We start from the raw sequence: 21,012 nt of genomic DNA on the forward strand, positions 1-21,012 counted from the left end.
AGGCAGTTTTCACACGACCAGATTAAAACTTACACCTCAAACAAAAGGGGGTGCCTGTCACTCAGCTCAGGCAGGATCATTCACATCAGACATGCAATGCGGTTTCTCTTCCATGTGCAGCAAGCTGTTACCCAGTGCACCTCAAAAATCAGTGGGTGGATCAAGTAACCCCCACAATGCCCCCTCCCACACACGAAACATTTGGCAAGCAATGTTGTGCATGTGTGGACCAGAAAACACGCCTTCACTACACTATGTTTTCTGTGCTCCAGCACAGTGTAAATCTTTTCATCAGCGGCTGAAAATGGAAAGTCAGCAATAGTTAACAATTTTCTCCACAAATCTGATGTGTGAAAACCATCAAATGGTGACCAGGGAATCTTATTTCACAACCACTGGGAAAGAATGTATGGTAACCCTCAGAAACAGTAACATACTACAGAAAGGCGACTTTCTTCACAGACTTTTTTCCCTGTCCTTTTTTGTGCCTGCACACTTGACGCAGTCAAATGCAAGCAAAACTTGTGCTCTACCATAAACTGCCACACCCTGCCAATGATGCAAAAGTTCACCCCATTTTGTTTTCTTTCAACAATGCTCACACATTCCTAATACAAACCTCACTGTCCTCCCTACTTCCCTCAATTGTGCGTGTGTGCATGTGTGTGATATGCATTCCACTTTTATGTGCTTTTTATGTCCTCATTTTCATCTGCAATGAGGTCAACATATCCTCATATTCAGTGTTACCATCCTGGTGGCTCCTGATTGAACACCAGCTGTGTTTTCTGTGCTAATGAGAAGGCAATGATTTCATGACCTTTTTTTCAACAGCTAACAATGGATGCAGGCACTACTTAGTCATCATCATAGCATCCAGCAGTAGTCCACACACAACAGTTTCTGGTCATTAGCACTGTGTACTGCAATGTGTTACAGCTCCTTAATAAAAATTTGGAACCATACCAGCATTCCACCCCACCTCCCCACCCCAAACCCCCTCCCAACTTTTCTTCCCTCATCCCCCCCCCCCTTTTTTTTAAAAATGTGACAAAGAGAGAGAGAGAGAGAGAGAGAGAGAGAATGTTGAGTTTTGAGCGTGAGCGCACAAACACATGTGTATGGGTGTGTGCATAAATGATACAGGCCAATATGCATGAAGGTGGTGTGTGCACACATGTATTTAGTGTGTGTGTGTGTGTGTGGCGAGTGAGTGTGGAAGGAAGCTGTCAGCATGATGATGCCGGCAGCATGGCAGCAGAGGAATGCTGGCACTGGCTGCAGAGGTTGTTTGTTCTCACAAGCACATGATAACTCCCAGTCCACAGGCAAAGGGCACAGTATGTCATGGGCCTTCGCAGTTCTACATGTCAGAGTAAGCACTGGCATAACTGCAGAACTGCCTGACACACACACATATAACACATTATGTGCACATGTGTACCCACAGACATTTAAAATTTGTCAAAGAAGAGAGAAAAAACAAGAGAGACAGAGTCATTAGCAGAGTGTAAAGGAACGCATATTATTATCATTCTATCACATGAGCAACTTTGACGTATCCAAGTCACATGTGCTCCCCCCCCCTCCCCCCCACTTCAAACCGCCTTTTCTATTCTCTTTTTCTTTCTTTTTTTCCACTATCCTCTTTTCTCATTTTTCTTGTTCATATCCTGCAAACACAACAGCCACCCAGAGCATTCAACTACCCCAAGTCCATTCCAGCTACATACATTAGAGCTCTTTCCCATCTATTGGAACTGTTCCCATGAAGTTTTCATGCTAGCTGATCATAATGAGATTAATTCACACACAGCACAGACATAGGTGCATCAAAACTGAACGGCCATGGGTGCATTAAGAGTTCAAACATTTTTTTCTAAAGAAAAGTCAGGTAAAGTTCTATTTGTAATCACCAGTAAGTTGGGCTCTCAAAAGAACAAATCTATTTCTTGTTCGAATGACTTACTCACCCCTCTCTCGAAGGCTCATGTTTAAAAGAAAAAGAAAAAGAAAAAAGGAATCAACTGATTCAAGTCATTTTCAGCAACAAACCATTATTCATGTGGGGAAAAGACCAACCTGTCACGTGCCTTTGACTTAAGGGGGAAAAAACGACACTCACATGTGCAGCCAGTTATACGAAATGTACCTTCTGTCATTGCTCTTGCCCTCAGGTCTGACAAGAGGATCTGTATACCTGTTCAAGGATTGGAGGAACGGGAAGGCACACCTGAGGCATGTCACAGACAGCCCTCCCATAACCCTTCCTGGCCCCCAATCCCTATCCCTCCAATAAAACTGCCGCCAAAATTCAACAGCCCAGAACATCATACAGTATTCCACCAGGTCCCTTCCCCCTGCTACACTTTAAAATATTCTATTTATGGTTAGCTATAATGCATTGCTATTGTGGCCTGACTGCCCACTTCCACGTCCCCCTTTTCACACACACACACACACAAAACCCTTCTGTTTCACTGGAGTTTGTGGTGTGCAGTGAACCACTCATTCCTCTTTAAAATGAACTGCTACTCCCCACAGTCACTGCAAGGCATCATTGCAGGGAGGTCATGACATCCCTTTGAACACTCATACATACAAAATGTGTGCATAAATGCACATACATATTTGCACATGAAGTGATGGCACAGTTGCACTTTATGTGTGCATGCGTACGCGTTACAGCTCAACTGTGAGTACGTGTATATATTACGTGCTAATGTTAATCTGAATCAACACTGTATATTTTAACCATTATTCCCACTCCAAGTTCATCTAAAAACAAATCAAGAATCATGCGTATGTTCAAATCAACATGACCAAACAATAAATGTTCCCTCAATGTATTAAGTTGAATGCTTTAATATAAGTGTATGACATATCGATATGAGACGAAAAACGACAACACTCCCTTGGTCTCTCTTCATGTGTTGTTGAGAACTTCAATAAAAAGGGTATCACATTTGACTCAAGTGAGATTAAAAATAACACCAACAGCTTTTGGAAGATATCAATTTCTGGAAAACAAATTAACATGGATACTGTATCATAAATATGCAACATGCAAACTCTCAGTAAATGATGAACTGGAACAACAACAAAAAGAAAACATGTCAAGGACAGGATCTCTGTATGCATGTTACTATGTTGTGAATGTTAAGCTGTGCATAATGTGAGTGTATGCTTGTGTGCGAGTGCATGCCTGTGTATGAGTGAATGCTTGTTTATGATTCATTTACATATAAATCATACTCACGCACACACACAAACACACAATCTTTTCATCATGCCTCAAAATAATTCAAAACATCAAAGATCAACATAAAATCGAAACACTGAAACCAGTTTCCTAGATGCATAAAACGAAAACGATTTTTTATTTTTCTGCAATACTTACGCATCACATACTTGAACTTTAAAAAAAAAAAATTTTTTATATGTCATTTTGCTGATGAAATGAATCTAGTACAACCCCCTGAACACCAAACGACCTTTGCATTTTGTAGCAATAGTTTCCCAAATGAACAATTCAAAACTTGGAAGTTGAACTAAAAGCTCCCAACCCTTCGACAGACGGTAGTTCCATCCTTCCAAATGAAGACTGCCTTGGATAAACATCATATGAAAAAGCCTTGGATAAACATCATATGAAAAAGCCAGGTCTTAGTTTCAGCCCTTACACTCCCACCTTAACCTCCGTAATGGTACCCAAACTGCAACTGGGTACTTAAGCCATCAAGATATCCATGGCGCTAGCTACACAGTATACTTCAGCCTTAGAAACCCATACATGTATCCATAAAAAAGAACTTATCTCTGCTGCCACCATTGTAGACAAGTGGAAAAACAGACTAACTGGTGAGAAACAGACTGGTGAAAGAGAGGTGGATCAAGTGAGCTGAGAAGTGAATTAGCCCAGCTGGATGAAAAAAAACCAAACCAAAACCCAAAGGTGGAACTGGAAGACCAAGGGTGCTTCTGATACAAACTCCATCCCGATCCATTCCACGTAGGAGGTGATTAACAATAACATTAAAATGAACTGAGCAGGAGAATGCACTGTTCAACATAAGCATAAAAGAAAGGGAAAAAAAATAGAGCGGATATGGCAGATAAGACCACTGACACATCACACTAAGTGGAAGTCTGCCATCCACCGAGAAGACCATTTTAAGAAATCATCACTAAAATGTCCTCCACAAGGTTCACAGCATCAAGGACACCCTTAAAACAGAGCAATGGCATGCCGATCCAGACATCTCAACATTTGTCACTGAACTGCAATTTCCAGTGGAATAGGTTTCCTTGAATGTATCATATGCATAAAGTGATAGACAAGGGGGGAAAAAAGAAAAAGAAAACACACACAAAAACAAACCCAAAACAAAAACCAACATCATCAAAAATGTTGAATCAAAAGTAAACAGAGAAACTCAGAAAGCAGAGGAAATGGAAAGCGAGAGAATTTCCACTTTTTGGACTAACCTGAAACATCCACACCATAACAGAAATTTTGGGGGGTCTTCTATAAGCTGAATACTGAAAGTAAACAACATCAGTCTGAACCCGAGTCAATTCATTAACTCCAAAGAACATGCATGTAAATAACGAATGGGAAAAAACCCATCAAACGCTGTTCAACCTGGCATGTGAACACAATCCCTCAAAACAACCAACCAACCAACCAAACAAAAAAACAAAAAAAAAAACAAAAACAACCCACCCAAACGAAATGCCAGGTCTAAAAGAATTGATCGATATCATACCAAAGGGAACCTCAGCCTCAGCACGACAGTCTTCTCGATTTACAGTCCCTATGGACATTGTATTATACACATACATGTATGTGTATGATTATGAAATTGTGTGTGCACACATGTTGCTTCCCCCCCCCCCCCAATCATGTGAGTGTGAGAGAGAGACTGACCAACAGATGGGATAAAATGATTCAAAGACAAAGATTTGAGGGGGCTGGCAGTAGACAATCTTGCCACTCAGAATTCAATAATGATTAACTTAATTCTGTTTTTGAAGTTCACACAGCACGATGGTGATCATGTACATAGTATAAACCATAAAGTGACAAACTGGAAATACAATCACAATGTCTGCAAACTGGTATAAATACACAAGCACACATAAAGACAGAGTGGCAAATTGAGCAGAATAGGGACAAAGTCACAACGAGAGAGAGAGAGAGAGAGAGAGAGAGAGAGAGAGAGAGAGAGAGAAAACAGTTTATAATATCGCTGAAACAAGTGAGTGTGTCCACTGGAAAATGCATACAATTCTTTTCACCACTGACTTAAAATCTGAAACTACAAACCCTTATCTGCACTGTCCAGTTGGCTCATTGTCTTGACACACCTACCAGTACCAAACCCAGTTACTACTCTGAGCTTTTTCTTCAGGAGGAAAGACAATCAAATTGCGACGCACTGCCAAATGAGTTCATGACCCATGTTTTGATGATAAGACATGATTCTCTCTAAGGGACAATACTCCTGAGTAAAACAAATTCACAAATGTATGCTGACTGACAAGATATATCTCTCTATATAGTATTGAAATGTATCATTGTTGTTGCTTTTCGTCACAACAAATTCCTCATGTGAAATTCTGGATGTGCGTTGCCACAATGCAGCATCACCCTTTCTTCTCCTTCCCCCCCCCCCTTCCCCTGTCTGCAACTGCAGTGTATTTGTCTTACTAAAAATTTCAACACACACACACAAAAAGTTGGTGAGTGGGGTGGGATTGATGCATATGGAGTGATGAGTGGCCCTTGTGGCTAGACAGGGAAAGAGATCGTGCGTGTGTGTTCGTGCGGGCATGTGTATGTGAGCGCTCTTGTGTGCACGTGTCTGTGTTTGTATGTGTCTGCGTGGGGTAGGGTGTCTATGTTCGCGATACCAGTGTGTGTGTGTGTGTGTGTGTGTGTGTGTATGCGTGTTGATGTTCCTTGTTTAGTGTGAAAAACAAGTACTGGTACATCAAGCCATTAGAATATCGGTACGCACCAAAAGACTGCAGTGAATCATTTTTTTGCTTGTTTGCAGAATTTTGTTTTTAAATCAAAGCGTGTTTGTTGTTCTTAAGTCAAAGCATACTAGATTTAATCAAAATGACTCAGAATTGACTCTTGGCTGGATCTAAGTAACGGATCATGTTTGGAACAAGAGTTGGTTCCAACAACACTGATTAGAAACGGGACTTTCACTATCTGGACAGATCAAAAAAGTGTAGCAGTACTTTTTTCCTCTGTCAAATGCATCGGCAGTAGTGTCGCAACAGATGTAGTGGGGCAACAGTTATAGTGGGCGATATCATACCACTTTAACCCCCTCCCCCCTCCACATGTTTCTTGCTGGATTTGGACAGGTCCCAACTATGGTCTCTGGGGCTTTTCTGCAGCAGTCATGCCTAACTGACAAACTTTTGAAATCGAAAAGCGCATTTACACGTTTCCGCACAACTCTCACATGCCTGTAATAAGAAGAGTTTTGACAGCAGAAAAAAAGTTTTTAAAAAGCGATGTAGTCACATATACACACATGTATACTCACTCACACACACACCAATCTTCTCAGAACAAACATGAAACCCGATATCATGCCACTCAATGGCAATCAAATACGCCTGCAAATCTGCAGTAAAATCAAAGCCTACAAAGAACAAAATTGAAGATTTGGTAAATAACCTTTTTAATGGTATTGTGGTAAGAAGAATAAGAACATATAAACTATAAAACTGAAAGACAAGGGGGAAATTTATGATGTAAGGCAAACACACGAAGCTGGTATCATCATTCATTTCAAAAGGCCAGCAAATTACACACACACACACACAAAAAAAAAAAGATAAAAAAAGGCACTGGACCTTACTGGTTCCACAGCAAAAGGAAACATCCTGAAAATCAATTCTGATTCACACTCGAGTCACACGGTCATAATAGCGAACTAACACTACCACAAAATACCAGAAACCACATAATCAAAACATCGTAGCACAAACACAGATATCATTGACAAGGACACAAGATGCAACGGAACAGTGTTGCAGGATCCCATGCACCCTTGCACAAAAAGGAGATGAAGAAAATGTAGAGGGGGGCGAGGGGGGAAAAGAAAAAAAGAAGGGGAGGGGGGTGATGAAGTACTCCAAACCAAACCAAGAGCCGACAAGAGCTACATGTATGTTATTCAGTTTGCAATCATATCACGATGCCAGCAACCAAAGACATGACACAAAACCACTTACACAAGGAGAGATCTTCTTCAACGCTAGGTGCTGTTACAAATTAGATGTAAGAAAAAAAAAAAAAAAGAAAAAGAGAGGAGGTCAACAAAAGCGAAGTGAAACACAATCAGGACAGTAACAACATTCATATTTCATCTCTTGGTTAATTCAGTTACACAGCGTGTCATCAACATTAACCACAGGATGCAAACATTGTACACAGATCTGACAACCCATCCTATTCGGACTATTCCTATTGACTGTACCCGGTAATCAACAATTTCACCACATGTAACTCTGATAAATGCGTTATGTTTGATCAAAACATCACACTGACCCAAGAAGATCCAATCAAACTGAAACCGTTTAAATCAAATTCTAAATATTAGTAAAATGAACCAGCTCAATTTGAAGAACAAATCTTGAAGATGTGAGAAAAGCTGAAAGCAAAAGCTATCACTGTTGGTTTGAAAAAATGTTTTGGTCTTATTACTCTTAATCTAAAATCAAACAACAAACAAAAAACCCCAAAAGACCCCCCCAAAAAAGAAGCCCCAAGCTGTACTCAGATAAGTTAGAATATTACCATCATTTTACTTGTGTGTGTGTGTGTGTTTCCAGATTATCTGAATATAAACCCACATTCTTTTATCATTAACTAATTAAGTGTATGTCTTTTTCATTCTAAGGACAGACTACCATTACACCTACCCAGAATAGTGTTTGACTGAAGCTGTTTTATTTTAGTGAAATGTTTCACTTTTAATAGTGTGAGGTATTCTGTGGGAAGTGGCAGATACATGGCTTGCTGGGACTGTCACAAAAATTGCCAGAACTGTGTACAAATCTCAAGACCTCCTCAAAAACAAAACAGAAAAAAAAACATGACACAAGTAAAATCAAAGATGACAAGGAGAGAAAAGAAAAAAGGTATGTAATAACATGGTACGGGCACACAAATATAACGATAATGTGCATCATGTGCACACAGCACAAAGCAAAAGAATATGTGTACACCAATGACTACCAATCATTCTCTGAAGCCTGATGAGCAACCAGATAATATCAATGCTGTGTATATCAGACAAACCAAGTCTTCTCTCACTTGTCTCAGTCTACTGAATTGAAGAACCAAAGAAGTAAAAGCCTCTAACTTTTCTGACAACTTAAAGAGCTTTTCATGTACAAGAATTCCTGTTCCTGCTTTCCAGTTCTAAGTCTACTATCACAATTTTCAGCCAAATAAAACAATGTAGATACTTTTTTCCCTGACCCCAAGGCAAAGTATGTCCTTGAGGTTACTGCTGGAATAGGCAAGTGTTCAGTGCCTCACTGATGATCTCTACCAACCTATACAGTATGTGTGTGCACTGTTTGTTGTTGGCTTTCAAAACCCCATGTCAGCCACAAAGATTATCTTACCACAATTTTCTTCCCGAAAAAAAAAAGAAAAAAAAAAAGAAGGCATAAAACAAATAAAATACACCTCAGATGTGTATGCAGACAAGATTTTATATCACAGTACAATCAGCAGATTCAAATTTTAATATGCATGTTCAATTGATCATTGGATTCCAACGTAACAAAATTATCATACTGTTTTCTTCCTAAAAAAAATTGCATAACACAAATAAAATACACTTTAGATTTAAAACAACTCTATTCAGATGGTGTGTGCAAACAAGATTTTATATCATTGTAGAATTCGTGGATTCACATTTCAGTTCAATGCGCATGTTCACCTGATCATTGTATTCCAACAAAACATGACCCAAAATGGGAGTGACCCTTTTCAGCAAGACAAATATATGGACCTCCCAGCCACCACTGCTTTCAATTTTTTTAACAGCAATGATACACTTCCAATAATGTTTTTCAGAAGGAAAAGATTTATAATAATAAATTCCTTGCCATGAAGCCAAAACTAAAAATTTCATTACTCTCTACCATTTGTCCTGTTCACACTCTAAAGCTTATCTCCTGAAGACAGCACAATGTTCAGTCTATCCCATGAAGGAGCCGCATGCTTATCTATGTCATACTCCCAAACCAAGAAAGAAGAGAGGTATTCCTAGGAAGAGGTTTAAAAAAAAAAAAAAAAAAATTTCCTTGGGAAGGAATGGAGAAGTTTATCGGAGTGAACTGGTGGACAGATAGTGAGATACTCAGATGCCCGGTTTCATGTGACAATGGAACAGTGGGAGCTGCTTTCTTGTGAAACTGAGAACCCATCTCGTGCAGAATGGGAGACAAGTCTCAAGTGACACCCCCAGACCAGAGAAGCGTCACTGCAAAACATGATTCAACAAAAAGACACCAGTGGGTCCACCCCAACCCCCTTCCTTGGTCGCAATGGATCAACAGTGTTCCCAAAAACGTACATATGTGCGTAAATGACGCACAGATTTACAACTTTGACGCACAAAATTTTTACCCTGTGCGTCAATGTGACGCACACTTTTTCCTGAAACTAACAAGCATCTTACGGCTTCCAGGAAAACCGCGAAGCACGCATCGTGGGCCAAAGCTTAGGCTAGTGCATAGCAGACGAAACTGAGCTGGCCAAAAACGTGTTAGAGTAACTTCCCTTGCCGATGCAGGCAAACGCTGTTGTGTGTTCATTAGTAGTGAGTATGGTTATGTGCTCATTATAAGTAGTTGACTGTGTTTTCATTGTATTCAAGCATTTCGAATGTCCTTGTTTGGAGAAGGTGGGGGTTTCTTTTCATTGTACAATTGTCTTCATTGATTTTTTGTATGTTTTCCTGTTGACCCTCAGAACTGTGACAATGACCCTCAAAAATTCCAGTCAAAGGGTCACAGTGACCCTCAAAAAATCAGGCCCATTGGGAACGCTGGATCAAGCAACTCTGTGAGGCCCCTGACTTTGAGAACTCGACAAGCAGCTCTCTCCCCCCTGGGCGTCCTCACGCTTCACGTTTTTGCTGTGTGCTCACCCCATCAACAAGTTCAGTGACCTTGTACACACTGACCCCTGCCAGTCACAGGCGCTTGCTCTTTGTCAATGCGCCTATATGTATTTATAACTATGTCTGTACTTGTACAGGCTGTACACTGTGCATCAGTGCATCAGCGTGTGCGCATATAGAACATGCGTATGCATGATGATAAGTAACTTGTTTTAAACTCTGGACAGTTTGAATGAAATTATATTTATGCTTCAACTAGCAAAACAAAACCATTTAAGTCTCACTTTCACATTCTATACATGATAAAGAGAAGATGCTGAATCAAATGAATGTTTAAAAAAAAACAAAAAAAAAAAACGCACAAAAAATTTACCGACATCGACAATAACCAATCCCAATCAAGACATAACCATGCAGGCAACACACGCACACACACACACACACTAACTGTGGCACAACACAGTCAACTCAACAGTTATAAATACCGACCATTCTACAATAAATGCTGGAGAAACTGAGAAATACATAGTGATACACACAAAAAAAAAAGGAAAGAAAAAACATAACAGATCCACCGATGCACATGTAGCAGTCAAAATCCAATGACGTTTGGCAAGAGAGTTATCTTAAAAAAAGAAAAGAAAAAAAAAAGTTAACAAAGTCATGGTAAAAAAAAAAAAAAAAAGGAAGAAAAAGAAATGTACTCACCTCGAGGATCGACATTCTTCAGCCATTGTCCTGCACAAAACAAAGAGAAATAACAAAAGTGAATAAAAATACCACACATAAATATGACAACACTACAGAAAGGAAAACGAGAAATCTGAAAATACAAAGTACTGCAAATATAGGCCTAACTATTACAATTCCTCTTTCCTCTGTAACATCAGCAGCTAAGTGAATAAGGTTATCATTAGCAACTGCGCATCACAACTGGTATTTGCACATTTAAAAAAGTACATAATCAAAATCATATCATTCAAACAGGAACTGCTGTAATAATTTACAACGAAAATTCAATAAAACATGGTACTGTCATTTTCCCAGACGAGACTGTGTCATGTGTAATGATACATTTAAAAAAAAATATCAATCATTCAATGTCACTTTTTTTATGTGTATCATGCTTATTACTATTTTTTTTTTAATCTCTATCATATTTTTAGAAATCAAATTTACACCAAACTGGTACGTTCTTCAGACCTCAAAGCATCTCCTTTACTCCACCTTATCTTTTTCTCCCTAACAATCTGCTGCTTGCATGGGTAAATAAATGCATGCACATGTCATACACACTAATGTGGGAAGAGAGGGATGGATGGGGACATAAACTGAGGGTGAGGATGGGGGAGCTGGGAAGCTGCTTCTTTCATTTATTTTAACAACGCATTTCATATCACCCTGCTCTGCATCTTTCACACAAACTATTTTGTGCAAATCAATTATAAAATGAGTCAGGAGAAAAACTTGTCTCCAGTCTGACAAACAACACAGCTTGTCACCCACAAAGAGCATCTGGCCACTGTCTACACTGATTGCAAGGAGCAGATGTTACAGTTCAGCTAAGTCAGAGTGGAGGTGGGCAAGGTGGGTGGGGAAAAGATTGGAAGTGTTCTCAATGTCACAACTGTCGACACCAAACAGCACCTTTGTCCTTTCAGACCACACTTCAAGTAGTTGTTTGAGCTAGGACTTTGGACTCTACAATGGCATGAAATAGCCCGATACTCATCAAGTGTGACGACAGACAAATCTGACCACGTCACAGGTACACTAGCTGGTTAAGGTCCACTGAAGCTCAAGGACCCCAATTTTCCACAACCTGTTCACAGCTGAGCACCTTGTGGGCGGAATGTGTCCATGTTTTCCCTTCCCTGTTACAACCAGTGAACCATAAACAGGGCTGGGCCTTCAGGATTACCTCAGCTGGGGCCTCAGGTTACTGTTTTATGTCCACCCACTCACACTGAACTGTGACTTGTCACAAGTGTTAGTCCAAGCATGTGTGTGAGTCAGCAAGAAAGAATATTTTCAATCCATGTGTATGCCTGTGTGTGTGTGTGTGTGACACATATATGTACCTGTATGGATGTGTGCCTATGCCTTTGTATGCACAAAATGCTTGTTTTGTATAATTTATATTATTATAAACATGTGGCAAATTTTTTTTTTTTTTTTTCAAACAACAGCAAGTGCAAAATTTATACATAATCTGCATGTAGTGCTAGCGGTGTATGGGTAGACCTGCTGCTGCAAGCTCTTATGACTGTTGTACTGTGTAATGATCAAAGATAAAAGTGGCAAACTTTGAACCTAACAATCACTTGTCCACTGTGTAGTGAACCTGACAATCACTTGTCTACTGTCTGTGTTGTGTACTGGTGATAATCACTTTCAATTTTGATAATTTTGTGTCCAAATTACCATTAATGTACTATGGTTCTTTACATTCACACTTCAAAGTGTTTGCTGACACAGCGACAGTCCAAATCAATACTGAACACCTCTCTCTTACTCCGTCTTAGTTGTCAGTTGCTGTAGCTTTCAAAATCATTGAAACTTAGTTTCTTATAAGTTATTATCTACAGTGATAATGAACATAAGCAACACCACCACTTAGTTACACCAAAACCGTGACACCGTGTGACACCAGACAGCCTGTTCACATCTTTATCAGTTTTACTGCTCTGGCAAAATTATACTATCACAAGTAGTAGTTGTAATGCCTTGCTCCTTTTATCTACTATACTGCAGACGCTAATCTTTTTCGCTAATCTTTTTCGACATGGACGGAGTCACTGGTGCTTGGTAACAATCTGATCCATTTGGCAGTTTGACTTCTCCCTTTCAGGCAGGTTAACTTCAAAGTAGATGCAACAATACACACATTGTGCAGTCCTTGGGTCACCAAGGTAGATTCACTATTTAGTAAAATGAAACAATAACAACAAAAAAGGTGTAAAAACAACAAACACACTTGTTTTTTTAAAAAAAAGAGGCCGGGGATTCAGAGAACAATGCTGTATGATAAATGTTAGTAATTATGCATAAAAGAAAATGATAGAAAAAGAAAACAGAATAAACTGTGCAGACTAAAAAGCATGCATGATTGCATCATTCTAGAAAATAGTACTGGCAAGGTGCAGATGTCAATGACAAATTGACAACTGACTACTGAGTTCTGATAAATGACTGCATCTACAGACTTTGATCTAGCACAGCAAATCTAGAACATCAGTATTTGTCAAAACCTGAAAATCTAGTGTCTAACATATTCATACTGAGAGAATAGTATTTCAAAAGAGTAATTTGAAATATTTGTAATAAGTTTTCTTTTCTTACAAGCACCTAAAATGATAAGGTTGCATAAATTATTAAATGTAATGGCACTGTCACTTTCAAATGACACACACCAGATTTTAACAACAGCAAAATATATCATAACCAGCACAGGTACACAACAGGCAGCACTCCTTACAGTTAACACCTCCAGTTCAATTCACATCATACTTACAATGCACGCATGAAGCAGTAAGCACATGGACAGATAAACACACTCAGCCCACCGAAAGGCTATACTCTTTACTTCAATCAATCAAGGTGTACCAGTACTTGCCCTTCAGTCACCATGACAAGTCAGTACTTCACAGGGCCTGGCACTCAGCTGCCCAGTCTCCCACATCAAGTGCAGCAAATAAACGAGCAGAGCAGAGCAAGCAAGCTTCAAAACATTACAAGGAAGACAACAGATTAGTCACAACAGAAGAAAACAGAAGAGAGAGAGAGAGAGAGACAGAGAGAGAGAAAAGAGGTTGGGATGGGAAAAAAGCTTAAACAAGTCAAACTCAAAGGCACTTTAACTGAATATATATTGCATACAACAAACTGAACAATGTTTGTAAATGAAGGAGTTACATATGTTCAAAACATGGACAGCAACAAGAAAGGCTCCAATGACCGACATTTATAACACAGTAAAATCAAAGCAAAATCAACAAAACAAGAATGAAATGGGGAAAGAGAGAGAGGAAACACACACACACACACACACATAGTATTGATCTGAGACAAGAATCGCAGAGCTGGTGGTGCATCAGATACTTGGGGAGGAGTAAAGTCAAACCATTGAAAGTGTAGTTTCAGAAAAGGAGAAAAGTCAAACCATTGAAAGTGTACTGTTTCAGAAAAGTCAAACCATTGAAAGTGTACTGTTTCAAAAAGCTTGTCAATCAATTTAATGTAGTTTTTTTTCCTATTCAGCAAGTTCAGTCTTCACTTGGAACAGTCTGCCATCTGCCTCCTCCATTCATCTCTGGATTTGATCATGAATATAAAACATTCTGGTGATGTTTCAAAACAATTTGCAGCTAATTACCATTTGTATTTTATATTGAATTTCTCTACCTGCCATGAAAATTATGCCAAATTTCAAAGAAGAAAATTGTTTTTTCCAAACAACTTTGAATAGTTTGCAGTATTTATGCATATTGTAATATGCCTTTGAATACAATGTACAGCTACATATGTAGTAATGTACACATCTAGTATTTACGTTGTTTTTATTTTTATTTTCCCCTCCCTTCTGTCCACTACAATCTCACATGTACAATGTTACAAAAGTATCTAATATAGAGAACATGTACAGTCCAGTAAAAAAACAACAACAACAACAAAAAACAACAACAAAAACACAACCACCACCATCTAATTTCCAGAGTTACATGTTTTTTGATAGGTTACTTCATCATGAATTTTCTTGATTTAATTCTAAGCCTTGTCCTTGTGTTTCTAGAAATCACAAGCTGTCAATCTTGATGTATGTCTTGTCCCTTTTTTTCTAGAAATCTGAAGTTATACAGTCCCCAAATAGATCTATTCTCTCTTCTACACACACAAACATACACACAGGCTGTTATCTGATCCATGTCATAGCCATAATATACACCAGTAATAAAGTGTAATCTTTTACTAGTTTTACTTTTAGTTTAATTACAAGAAAAAAAAATCCAGTGTGCCCTTGATTATTCTCTTTGATTCAATATTCAATCAAGTATTTGACAGAAGAATTCCTATGCAGAGGCAACTGGATTGACAATGACATGAAACAATACACTGATACTGACAATTATCAATGTATTTTCCATTCAGGACCTTGACACAAGATCAATATCCATAAGCCAGATGAATGACTGAGTGATAATGGAGCAGATAATAGCCATCACTTTACAACAGGCAACATCTCAAGTGTTCGTGCAGCTAGCATAGTCACTGTCACTTCACAAACTGAAATTTACTACAACTAGTACTCTACTGTATCAAGTGCTTGAAAATATCACTATGGTTTAGTTTATCTTATTTTCATGCCCTTGATAGTCACTAAGCATGCAAGAATATAATTTTCAATTACAATGTAACATGCACTGTACACATCTGTAGTCTGTACATTTTTAACTTGAGAATTTTTTTTTTTTTTTTTTTTTGCAGCAGTAGATACACATGCCACTTACAGTGATCAACTTGCATTCAAGGTGCTCCATAATCATTAACCGCAACTGTCTTCAGTTTCATGACGTTACAACAACATTCTGCACAAAGTTCTCTGAAACTTAGTTTATCATTTGTGGTGTTTTTTGTTGTTGCTTTTATCTTTTCTTTTTTTTTTAAACAACTAATTTAGATAAATGACAAAGAAAGGAAAAACAAAGAAAAGATTATGACAATCAGTTCTCATACAAATTAAATCAGTGACCCTAAGTTTTAAGATTCAACCCAGAATGCACTGGTTTAATAATGATCAAGTTTCAGGATACAACTGTCAGAGATCTCCATTCATCAATCTGTGTTATTGTTCAACTGGCAGTGACAGAACTATTATCTATACTTTTTAAAAATAGTAAATAATCATCTACGTTAGGCAATTTCTCTCTCAAATTTGCACCTTTAGTTTACAGCTCGACATGAAACTATACAAAGTATGGTTTCTCTGTGCAATCAACCAAATCATTTTCAAATCATTTATCTGAAAACCTGAGCTAAAAGTTCAAAGGAACTGTGGAAGGTAAGTTCTGAGTCAAGCCATGATGTAATATAGCACAAAAGGCTTGATAACAAAACTAAACAGATGTATGAATATGGGGTAACAAGACTACCTATTTTTAACTGATATTTTTTTTCCTTTTTAAAGTTCAATATTCATGTCAGGGTGGAAAGAATCATTCAATTTGTACAAAGAAAAAGTTATCAAAAGGTGGAGGGGGATAAGGGAATTTGCAGCAGGGGAGATAAGATATTATTTTTGCCAGTCTGAGCCTTTTATCTTGGAGGTCTATTCTTGAGGAACAGGGGTAGCTTTAAACTTATGATTATTCAGTCTGGATGGGGGAGGGAATATGAGAAAAGGGTGATCCTGCAAAATTTTAAAACTAGTTTCTTTCTACTTCAGATCTTCAATGTTTAAAGTATTGGCTAACAACTGAGCAACAGCAGAAAAAAAAAAAATTATTATGCAAATTTATTAACAGAAATAAGTTTTCATTTTCAAAGCAAGCATGAAAAAAATAACACTATATTCATCATTTCTGTCACCAGTTTAGGCAGCAACATAATGACCATCACCAGTCCAAACTCATAATTTCACCCAAAACAGAAGAATGCCTTTTGCCACAGTGCCAGATTTTTTTTCCGGTCTCTGTGCATCTTTTCTGCAATAATGCAGGAACTCATGGATTTTTTTGTTCAAGACATTAACACGAAATATTTCAGTTTCAGCTGAATATTTTCCACTTGCAGACAAACTGAAAATATGAGACGAAATAATAAATAATGCATTATAATGAACCTAGCAAAGATCAAGGTGAAGGATGACAATCCCGTGATAAAAATTTCATGCCATTCTCCATGACCTATACAAACATGCAGTTAATACGGTTTCAGAATGCATGTTAATAAACGAATCAAAAAGCAGATATAGATAAGCTGGATGCTCATTTACATAAAACGGTGCACTGCAAGGGAATAAAAGACGATTCTGAATGAAAAGCGGGCTGGTAGTTGCGATGCATTTCAGCCTACCTGCCGCTTTTGTTTCTTGAGGCGATTCCGACACTGGCTCTGTACTAGATACTGCTTCTCTCTCCTGAGGAGGATTAGAAAAAGGATCTTGTGAGGTTGTGGACTGCGCACCTGCCGAAGCAAGGGCACCCATATCGAACCCTAAATCATCAAGAGCAGAGCCTTGAGAATCGGGCACTGCAGCAGGCGGCTGTGACAAGGACTCTTCTTCTTCGTCTCCCCAAGAGATGAGTGGGTTTGCAGATGACTGCGCTTCATTATCTGACGCACCAGCAGCATAGCGATCCTCTTCGGCCGGTTCCTCACCACCAAAAGCATTTGTAGTGGTTATTTCTTCGTCTTGTTCTGGGATGGTGCCCTGGGGCTGGGATTCATAAACATCAGAGCCGACTGGATCAAGCGTTTCAAACCCGTCTGACACAATATTGTTGCTCTCAGACTGATCAAGGCCTTGAAGCTCCGGACGGCTAAGATCCGAAAAGTCGGACATTTTAGTTGATTTAACTGGCTACCAATGCAGAACCCTGAAAACAAATCGTCTGGTTGATGCGGCTGGACTCGAGCACAGTGCAGGACATTCACATTAACATGGCCGTTCGGATGACGTCATTCACGTCATGCGCAGAGTCTATCAAGGGAGAACAATCTTATTGGGCCCACCGTGGAAGACAAAAGATACCGTTTTGCATCTGCGCAGAATCTTTTTCGGCGCGCACAACACACACGTGTCCGCAATAAGCCGGTACCGGCATGCACGCACAAACGAACACGTAAATCTCACGCGCTTTTCAACCATATGAACTTCTGGATGGATGCAACAAGTGATTGCTGGAGTGCAAGTAGGTCGATCTGCCTACCCGGCACTGATCGATAACATAAGTGGACGGCGATTCGTCCAATACATTAACAACTGCCCGGGCTTAAAATACGTAGATTGCATGCACATGTATACGCTTCCGCTTGACACGAGAGCGCGACCCCCCCATCAACCCCCCACGCCCTGCACACACACACACACACACTGACACACACACCGGCACACACACACACACACACACACACTCAGTGACAAACACACACAGGCGGCACACAGTGGCACACGGCCGTGCTGCACTGACACACACACTGACACACACACACACACTGGCGTCACACACACATACACACCGACACACACGACGGTGACACACACACACACATTCAGTGACACACACACACCGCGCACACACACTGACGCACACTGACACATCGTGGCACGGCACACACTGACACTGACACACACACACACACACACACACACACACACACACACACACACACACACACACACACACACTCAGGCACTGACACACACCGTGACACACACACACACACACACACACACACACACACACACACACACAAACACACACACACACACACACACTGACTGACGGCGTCACACACCACACTGACACACACTGACGGCACACACAAACACACACACTCAGTAACACTCAGGACACAGGCTGACACTGACACTGACATGCACACACTGCCGTGTGACAGTGGCACGGCACACACTGACACTGACACACACACACACACACACACACACACACACACACACACACACACACACACACACAGGCACTGCCGGACACACACCGTGACACACACACACACACACACACACACACACACACACACACACACACACACACACACACACACACACACACACACACACACACACACACACACACACACTGACTTCATTTCAGTTGACCAAACTTCTCGGCCGAAAATTTTTGTGAATGTATTTTTGACAATTTCAAGTTGTTATCTGCTACTTGCAGAACTGGGGTTTGCTGCATAATCCAATCGGACATTTGTTATAGTTGTTACAGTTATTTGACTCATGTTAGAGTTTCCTTCTATACTACTTTATGCCTATGTCTCCCCTTTTAATGTTTTATTTTTTCCTGAATGCTCTGTATCTTTCCCCACCACACACACACACACATGCGCACACACGTGCACACGTGACACACACATACACACACACCATTCTTCATCCTCTGCCCAGTACTGTTCCCACCTCCACGCCCCGCCCTCCACCACCTCCACCCCCCTTATTTTTTTCCGTCTAATATCACTTAAAGTGGAAGACGTTAAACTGAAGACTACTACTACTACTACTTCTACTACACACACACTAACACACACATACTTTGCAGTGCCGTCAACTATAGTAATCACTCAGTTACCGAGTATGCAAAAACTGACTCGACAGGTGAGAACCATTGTATAGTTTGCTACCTTCCATCCAGTAGATTCTCTATGACGTTCCAGTACGATCATGGTAAGTCTGAATGTGTTTCAGTTGAAGTGGGCTGGATCAGCGAGATTGCCTGACGAAAACGAGTTTGGACATGATACTAACAAATCACACACACACACACACACACACACACACACACACACACACACACACACACACACACACACACACACACACACACACACACACATAGTACAGTTTCAGTTTCAGTAGCTCAAAGAGGCGTCACTGCGTTCGGACAAATCCATATACGCTACACCACATCTGCCAAGCCTGGCAGACGCCTGACCAGCAGCGTAACCCAACGCGCTTAGTCAGGCCTTGAAACCAAACAAATCACGGCGCACACACACGCACACTGACATATACCCACACCCACACACATGTATTGGCACTGACACGCACAGTTAATTAAACAAAAAAGGACACACACACACACACACACACACACACACACACACAGAGTGAAACAAACAAGTTACACACACATACACACTGACACTCCCAGACACTGAGACGTACATCATGTAGACCCTGGCGCCCCCACACTCCCACCACCTCCCCGCCCCCTTATCACCACCATCCCCATTCACACACACACACACACACACACACACACACACACACACACACACACATTGAACTAACGCCACATGTATGTAGGTCGTTGCATCTTCGTTCTCTCTATGCAATGGGTTTATCAGATCCACCAGTCGGTGTCACTGAGTATAACCACGTACATACACAGGCTGACACCCGGAGTACACGTGTGACCAACGTGTTCAGCTCTACCAGTCAGGACTTGTGATGCACAGTCACACCAACTAATAGCTCACTGTCAGCCACAGCGGTTTGCATACTCACGAACAAACAGCTGTGACCTAGCGGCCCACCTACATAGATAACCCAGGGTAGAGACGTGGCCGACTGAGCACACACACAGACAGACAGACATGCTTACTCGGCTTCACAAGAACTTATGATTAACTATGTGTGAGTCAGTGTGTGTGTCAGTGTGTGTGTGTGTGTGTGTGTGTGTGTGTGCTATGAAAGAACTGAATTTGATTTGTGTGAATGTTCAAAGAGCCGTCACTACTTTATCATTTGTTTGATGTCTTATCTTTAAAGAAAATTCTCAGCTTCAGTTTCTTTGTTCCTTTTTTCATCATCATCATTCTTCTCCTTCTACATTATTATTATTATTTTTTAAAATACTGTTGACGAAAAGAAATTATGAAAATCTGTTGTCTGCGCAGTAACGGCAACAGGCGTGCGTAGACCAAAGGGAAGTAAGCACATAATATTCTTTATAATTGGATTAATTTTCCAGAATGGATTACGTCCCTTCTAAGCTCAATGGCCGTGGCCAGCAGCCTTCTTTTCCTTAATGAAAATATTTTAATTTCCTTTCTTAACTCTTTCCATACGAACGGCGAAAGAGACGAC

General features: G+C 40.1%; 1 protein-coding gene across 6 annotated transcripts in view; it reads right to left on the reverse strand.

Moving 5' to 3' along the window:
* The window catches only part of LOC143296510 (reticulon-1-A-like), a 37,422-nt gene extending 19,549 nt beyond the window's left edge, over positions 1-17,873 (reverse strand). The window contains exons 1-3 of one of the 6 annotated variants that reach the window (XM_076608482.1): positions 17,244-17,873; positions 10,881-10,910; positions 7,264-7,293 (exon numbers count right to left, since the gene is read on the reverse strand). In XM_076608482.1, the coding sequence (XP_076464597.1) occupies positions 7,264-7,293; positions 10,881-10,910; positions 17,244-17,733 (550 nt within the window). In that variant the 5' untranslated portion in view covers positions 17,734-17,873. The remainder of the gene's footprint in view (positions 1-7,263; positions 7,294-10,880; positions 10,911-17,243) is intronic. The other 5 variants (XM_076608484.1, XM_076608487.1, XM_076608483.1 and 2 more) reach the window with 5 other exon arrangements.
* Positions 17,874-21,012: the final 3,139 nt, after the last annotated feature.

This window comes from Babylonia areolata, chromosome 21, assembly GCF_041734735.1.
Source record: "Babylonia areolata isolate BAREFJ2019XMU chromosome 21, ASM4173473v1, whole genome shotgun sequence".
Classification (NCBI taxonomy): domain Eukaryota; kingdom Metazoa; phylum Mollusca; class Gastropoda; order Neogastropoda; family Buccinidae; genus Babylonia; species Babylonia areolata.